This window comes from Nanorana parkeri, unplaced genomic scaffold (assembly GCF_000935625.1).
Source record: "Nanorana parkeri isolate BGI_ZX_2015 unplaced genomic scaffold, ASM93562v1 scaffold744, whole genome shotgun sequence".
Taxonomy (NCBI): Eukaryota; Metazoa; Chordata; class Amphibia; order Anura; family Dicroglossidae; genus Nanorana; species Nanorana parkeri.
Window position 1 is genome coordinate 122,847 of NW_017307012.1, and position 8,232 is coordinate 131,078.

The window sequence follows — 8,232 nt, forward strand, 5'->3', positions numbered from 1 at the left end:
CCCCTTCCCATCCGTCCTAAATTGGTGTCAGACAGAGACTACCTATTTTGCTTACATTCCAAATAGTGTGAAGAGGAAATTAGATTTTCTAGTGCCAGTTAGGCAGAAAGCAAAGGAGGCGCCTGCTGCCTGATACCACTTGGAGTTAGGGAACCAACAGAAGTTAGGGCATCATGAAAATTCCATCCACTTCTCATCCACCTAGAAATGAGTAGTATCCAATTGCACCTGACAATAGGAGAGGGTCCCTCCACCAACCCAACCTACATTCAGTATAAATAGGTCCCAGAGAGCCCTTGCACAGCTGCACAGTCTGCACAAACGTACCATCCATGTCCAGCTAAGGGTGTCAAACGTGGATTGTATTAAAGCGGCTAATTATATAACAGACATAGGTTTTCAGACTTTCTGCAATCAGCCAATCGGAGTTTAGTTCCAAGTTCAGACTTTCTACCAATGTATTGGCACAATTAGACAAACAGACAGATTGTTATATCATCACTTTCCGCTCTCAGACCTCAAGGCTAGTGGCAGCCAGGAATGAGCCACACACATGGTTGGGTGTTTTCCAGCCCACAGCTGCACTGTCTAAATGCCTGCTTTTCTCCTTGCTAATATCAACTCTGTTTCCTTTTTCAGCGTCATGGAGGCTTTGTGTGGAGAGAGATTAAAACACAGAGTGGTCCAGGCGTTCCTCAGGGAACAAGGCCGTTTGTAAATGCCATAGGGTCACAGGCACTCGAACAGCGACAAACAGAAAGAGGAAATTCGGTGGAAAGCAATATGACCTCACCCAGTCCCTGCCTGCTTGGTTCCCAGCAGATGTTAAATTCTGAAGTTCACTTATCAAAAACAGAGCTGAGGGAGGCAGCCAAGACCAATCCCAACATAACAGCCAGAGAACTGAACAGCTCAGGCAGTTCTCAGACATCCAGGAGAAAGGCGCTCGCTCCCATTGGTGGATACATGTCCAGTCAGCCAAGTGTGAACCCCAAGTGAGCAGGTCGGGGAGTTTTAAAGCTGCTCTTCCAGGCGCCTTCCGATGTATAACCTCATCTCTTGTGCAGATCGCTGACAGCAAATATCACCTGATGCCAAAGAATTGCACTATCCTGGAACTACGTAATTGCAGATTCTTTGATTTAATTTTTCAACGGAAATTCTTATTGAAAAAGCATATGTAACAATAAAAGGGAATGATAAATGTAAAATAAGGAGAGCAATACACAATGTTATAGTAAGAATCTTTGAAACTGAATATTTTATATCAGCTGACTAAGTCACATTGATTCAATAATGTTCGTTTACCTTTAAACATTCATATATTGTTATCTGGAAGTTGCCATTACCAACTACCATTAGCAACGTTTTTCTACAGGATAGCAATACAATTGCTATTACCAACTATTTTTGAAGGTCAGTCTCCAGGGCTGTCATCCTTATCCTTGCTCTAATAGTTTATAAATCCCCAACTTAATTACAAGTACGCACCCACTGAAGTGGCAAGACACCCAACCTGCATAGGTCAGCAACTTAGTAATCAGAAAACCCAGGATAAAGATGACAACCCAGGAAGTTGTCTTGCTGTCCCCCTTCTGAAAATACCAGTTGCCTGGCAGTCATACTAAATTCGATTTAAAGCAAACCTTATTTTTTTGATATTTTGGATAGGGCTTGGCTGGATTAAGTGCAGCTGATGCCCCAACCCAACAATAGTGCCCCTCTCGACCCTTTAATTGCTTAAAGGAGAACTATGTGGTCAGTGTTTTTCCCCATAGTTCTCCTTAGGGTAACGGGAGGACACAAACTAGCGTCCTCCCGTTACCCTAAGCTCAGTATACCGCGAGCTACAGCTCGCGGTATACTGAGACGCCGGAGCGGATCCCGACGTGGATGTCGGGATCCGCCCAGCTGCGTGAGTGACAGCTGGCTCTGCCTATCTAGAGGCAGAGCCAGCTTTACCCGCCCACTCCCCCATCCGTTCCGCCAGTCAGTGCTGGCAGATCGGAGCGGGGAGAGGGGAATCCAGCCCCTCCCCCTGCCACGACAGAGAGCCGTGACAGGATCGAGAGGTGAGCGAACCCGGTATGTGTTCGCTCACCTCCCGATCTACTGAGCCGACCTGTGACAGTCTCATTGCCACAGGTCGGCTAGAACTATGAGGTGAGTGAAAAGCACTCACCTCATAGTTCTCCTTTAAGACATTAAGACTCAATAAATTCTGAGATTGAAATAAAAGTTTGAAGTCTATGGGACTCCTCTATCAGTAAATATACATCTGTAGAGGGGGAAGTTGGGATCGTTTTGCTTAGGGCAAAAGAGCAAAGAGGATAAGTGCACTTATCCTTTGAGGGCATGATAGCTAGGGGCAAAATAAATGTTTTCATGCTTATTGGTTAATTCAGCCCTGAAGCAAGGAATGTTTGTATGGCTTCTGTGTCCAGTTAGTAGATTTCCTTACACTTCCTGTCCTCTAGACCGTTGGTTCTCAACTGGTGGGTCGTGACCCAAAAGTGGGTCGCGACCCCATGTTCAGTGGGTCCACCACATGCCTTCCACTTTTCTAGGTGAGAGGCTAGCGCAGCACTGTCAGTTCTTGTGCCAAGCAGCCATTCAAAATATACTGCCCGGTGCGTTGCATTCATTTGAATAGTACCCTAAATGCACTTCCCACCCACAGTTCGTACGCCCGCAACGGAACGTGCGGTACCCTAATGCATTCCATTGCAGTGCAGACATTGCAGACTTGGATCACAACGTAATGACCAAGGACAAATGTGGGTCCTGAGGTTACACAGTTGAGAACCGCTGATCTAGACAGAACAGGAAGAGGATAAATCCCTATAAGGAAGATCCCTTCTCTGACAGTGGTCACCAGAACAAGTGTCCCCATTTTAGATTTTTCCTCTATTTCGGTTCTGGTGACAACTCAACATACAGTATTATTGTGCAATGTACATCACAAGCAGTTTGCATATACTAATTCTGTTCCAATGCTTTTCTTGGACCAAACTCTACTTCTTCAAGGATGCATTAACAATTAAGGTCACGAGATAATCTTATGGAGAACAAAAATGCATAAAATATAATATAATGTATATATAACACATACAAAGCAATTTTGGTTATTATATATGGCCTACATTTTATTATATGTATATATGATCTTTATTGGATTATTTTATGAACTGATTTGCATATGCATCCTTGAAGAAGAAGACCTTGCTCCAAGTAACGCATTGTTGTATTAGAACTAGCATGATGTACATTTTACAATAATACTTTTGCGTTGAACAAATTGTGCTTTTAAATATTTTACTGTGATGGGATTTTATGATCAAAATAAAATATATAAATTCTTTTATGCTACACATATGTTAGATTCCAGCTGCTATCATACCAACAAATCCCCTTTTATTATACTTTTCCTGTTGAATATCAGTCAGGAATATAGGTATGTGACGTGAGTTTTTTTTCCTCTGAAAACCCATAACATTGCTCTTGGTACATATTACCTGTGCTGATCTTCAGGGTAATGCTTGTCGAGCACCTTTGGGTTCCTCCAGTGCTCAGACTGTAGAGAAGGACCAGACTCTTCATTGTCAGATTAAGCCTCACCCCCTCTCTAAGTTAATGTCTGGCCCTTGTCACTTGCTGTCAAATGCTAGAACCTCCGTGGGCAGTAGATGTACTGGCACTTTGCCAGGAGGTGTACTGAGAGGAATACCAGATTCATTAAAGCAACGCCCAGATATAGTAAAGTGAACTTTGTAGTATCTACAAATTAACTTTTACTGTTTTCATTAGTTGTATAGTGGCCCCAGTGTAAACAAGTCTTGGCAGTTTGGATGTCTCTTGGAGAGTTGAAAAAGAGATGAACTTGCATCAGCCTCTAAACCACCTAATAAGCGTCACTTTTATTTCTACTAGAAAATCATTCTTTTTTTTTTCATTTGGAACACAAATTTGTATCAAAGCCAACTGTGACAAAATCCTTCGGCTTATGGAGAAAGTATCTGGCAGAAATTAAAAAGTGATTTAAACTGCATCATGTGTTGACAAAAGCCGCAAAAACGTATCAGTGTGCGGTAGGCAAAGAATGAGATGTAAAGCGTTATGGGGATTCTTTTAGGGGAAATGTATAGTTTCATGTATGATTGCTAAACTTAAAGGGCATGCCCACTGAAGACATTTTTATTTAGTTACAAGAGAAGTCTGATGATCTATATAATGATCAACTGGTTCCGGAGATTTCCTCCCCATTGTCCATCCCCAGCTCCACACAGGAAGTGCAGAAATCTCCAGTAGGGATACAGAGAGCCAGAAAACACCTCACAGCGGTTATAACACTTATCTAATGTCCAAAAAGTAGATGTGTTACTGTCTGTATCCCCACTGTATCCCCAAGGGATTCTAACCCTTCTCCACTTCATTGAAACCTTAAAAAAGTTTCCACTGGAGTTTTACTTGAATGGTACCTGCAGCAGAAAACTAACAGTCTGAGAAACTGCTATAAGCAAAATCAAAAGCTTTCTCTTTTAGGCATCTTTTGTTACTTTGTAACTTTTATGGTTATAGTACAACTAAAGGCTCCTTATGACAATCTGAACAAGTAACAAGTCAAGTTACTATGTGATGCAGAAGCCTCATAAAGTAAACAAAAATCTTCCTTTACTGTCCCTGACTTAGTCAAATCCTCCTTCATTCATGTCTCACACGCTCCCCTTCCCAGACACTGCAGCTCACAATGGGAAGGTTTCAGCAACAGAGGCAGTGCTGTCATCCCAGAAAGCAAATGGCAGGACTAGGTGTTGTCAGGTGCTGATTGACAAGCTAAAAGCAAGACAGTTGGCGTGGGAGATGGGGGGTGGCAAAAAGTATAAATTCAGCCTTGAGGGAGGAGGAACAGATGTGGACAGAAATCTCCCCAATGGAAACATAAACAATAAAACCCTTTTGGATCTACACTCTATCCAAAAACCGAAAACATTTTTAAAACCTTGCATCACTAGATTGCATAAGCTGACATGCTGAAAAGTGAAAGTAATGTGAATCATTTCCCAAGTTTTATGTTAAGGTCACTTATTGCATTTTCATGGTCTGTGGATATGTTTTTAACCAAGTCATTACTTCTATCCCTGTCTGCTGAATGTGAGTGTATTGGAGTGAACACATGGCTACAAGGTGCCGCTGTGGCAGTGATGAAAGAGTGAGGTTAAACTCACAAGCTTAAACATAATTGTTGCAGAGCTTTGTAAGGAACCACAAAAGATGAAGTTATGGGGTCTGGCCTCCCTCCAGTCATTGAATATTACACAGAATGCTACATACAATACAAGCCAAAAGTACATTTATCCTACCATGAAAAGTTTAGCTAATATTAGGGATTTCATTACTATAAATGTGGAAGCGGGAGAGAGACCCTGGACAGAGGCTCTTTGGAGTGAAAGGAAAGACATTCACTGTTGTAAGTCTGAACACAGATGCAAGAAACTCAAGCTGTTGGCTTCTGCCGTTGGTGCATCCCGGAATGTTCGGCGTTCAGCGAACGCTAGAACAGGCTATGTTCGATTCGAACATGCAGCCCACCACTGACTATCAAGGTGAGGGGGTACTCACTCACTAAGAACCATTGTAATAGGGTTCTCCTCCACTGACTACCAGTGATGGGGGCATTTCACTACTGGGCACCGATGTAAGGGGGCACTTTACTACCGAACACCAGTTTAAGGGGGCACATCACCATTAACCACCAGTTTAAGAGGGCACACCACCACTGACCACCAATGTGAAAAGCCCTATACTACAGACTACTCATGTAAAGGGGGCACTTCTACACTGTCCACCAATTTAAGAGGGCAGTTCTATCCTGTTCACCAATGTAAGAGAGCACTTCTCCACTGATCATCATGTAAGGGTCATTTTTTTTTAAAAATGGCACATTACCTAAGGCACATTTAATGGGTATGCAGACTGTGGCATATGGGCCACTCCCCTTTAAACAATGCCCACTGCTTACTGCAATGTGGCCATTTGTGCCACAGCTTTTCTATCAGTGTGCTCAAAGGAGCCCCAGGTCTTTTACAATGCTAGCAATACGATCCAATAGCCTAAGCATAACTATAATTACTATCCAGAACTGAATGAATGTGTGCTACTTTGGCTGCAGCACATTATATGACAGCTTACATATAAATCTTGAGTCTTTTTCATGGCTGATCAAATGTGTCACATGCAAATTTAGAATAAAAATGAACTAGACAACGGTATACACTTTGAAGCAGAACAAGCATAGTGTACATGCTTAGACTTGTAGTACCTCTGAACCTGAAAATCTGGAGGCTGCCAAAATGTATTTGCCCCTTACAGTGTGGCAGCAGGTCTGCCATGTAGCTGATATTCAAAGTCTTTGCTCCCATCGACACAAACCTTTGATTTTGATTCAAGGCGGCTTATTCCTTAAGAGGCTCTATTCAGCAATAAGCTGCCTTAAAACGGAGTCTTACAATGGTATCATTATGCACTGCTGCCATAGGAACCAATACCCATCTCTCGCTCTCATCTTCATATTTTAATTTATTCCCACTCACTGCTGGTACTAAGCCAGTGCTCACTGGCGTAGCCGTTTTTGGAACATGACTCATGCTCTGAGTGACATCACCAGTAATATTCGGAAAGCAGACAGGGTGCAGAAAGGACCTGAGCCGAGGAGTGGAAAAGCTGCCTAATGTAATGTGCCATACCAAATAATAGTAGACAGACACAATGCTATATTGTTTATGTGGGCACAACCCTCTTCATCTCATTCACAACTTAGCATGCACTGTATACAGCTGAGACTCTTCTAAGTCAGTGGTCCTGGATGAGGGGTCATAGAAGTCACAGCTGCTACCATGCTGGAAAGGCACGAGCCTCTGTAGACACCAAATGCAGAGACTTCGATCCTTATAACAGGCCCTGAGGGCTCTTTGCCATCTGTGTGTTGACAACCAGAGGTCAAAAAGACATGCAGTATTTTCAACTACAGAAATTGGACTAGCATTAGATAAATATGTGCTTACCTACTAACAGGTGTTGTGGAAATTTTATTAGGATGTGTTTTTAGTGTATTGTAATATTTTGTCATTAGTCTCTCAGTGTCTCGGTTTAAATAGGCACTGGGGTTAAACCATTGGAGTAGATATCTTATGCGCGGCGGAGCAGTGTCTTCTTGGCGAATGTATGGACGCCGGCTGGGGCCCCCCGTGCAATGCATGGATTTATTGGCTTGCGTGGATACATTTGTTTGGAACGCAGTATATGAAAGGAACGTGCGTTTGTTCTCTCTGGTGCGCCTGATCAACACGCTTGAGATAATATAACGTTGTCCCTGTAATTACGCACGCATGAGAATCACAGTAAAGTTATGTGGCATTGATCACTGAGCAATGCTGGATAAAGTACACTCCGGTGGTAATAGATTATTCTACTACATGTGATTATTCTACTAATGTGTTTTGTTAGCTGACTCCTGTTCACTTCCTGTCTGCCCCACTTCCTGGTTTGCTGGTTGTTGAAATCATCTGCTGGTTTGCTATCACTTCCTGTCTCGCTGTTTGAGACACCCCTTCCTGTCTGATATCCCTTCCTGTTGGGCAGGTATAAAACAATAAACATACCTGTGCTCTGGCGCTCTAAGCATGGGATTATCAAGCAAGCAACACCTGTCTCCTGACTCTACATGGCTCTGAAGGGATACTTCCAGTCCTTGCACAAAAGAGCGTAGTACAACGGGGGAAATTCTTTGCGTTTGGCGCAGCTTAATGCGGCATGGATTTGTGCGTTGAACCAAGCGAATTTCCATAACACAGTTACATGGATCTCTTATAAGTATTAATTAACTCTCACAGAGATCACAGTCCTCACTATTCCTTCATCTGGGTTTTTTTTTGTCTCTACAGGGATAGCGCCATCTTTGTTCAGGTATCATTTTGGGGTCAGTATCTTCTTCCTGGATTGAGACGCCGGAACATGGAGGATACTCCTAGAGATTCTGATAACTGTGCAGTTCAAATCTGTACAAACAGACAATACCAGAAAGCCAAGGTTAAAGAAGTCCCAGTATATCCTATCCTGTTATAACATCAGCATTGTAATAGGAATACATACTAGAGTTGTGTTTTTAAAAGAAATCCATTTTATGTATTGAGTGCCTTCTGTCTGTCCATCACAATTTCCTGGATCCCCAGCTGC

General features: G+C 42.7%; 1 protein-coding gene across 1 annotated transcript in view; it reads left to right on the forward strand.

Moving 5' to 3' along the window:
* Nucleotides 1-1,007, forward strand: part of CUNH2orf73 (chromosome unknown C2orf73 homolog) — a 27,332-nt gene extending 26,325 nt beyond the window's left edge. The window contains exon 5 of the mRNA XM_018564327.1: nt 640-1,007. Within this exon, the coding sequence (XP_018419829.1) occupies nt 640-999 (360 nt within the window). The 3' untranslated portion in view covers nt 1,000-1,007. The remainder of the gene's footprint in view (nt 1-639) is intronic.
* Nucleotides 1,008-8,232: the final 7,225 nt, after the last annotated feature.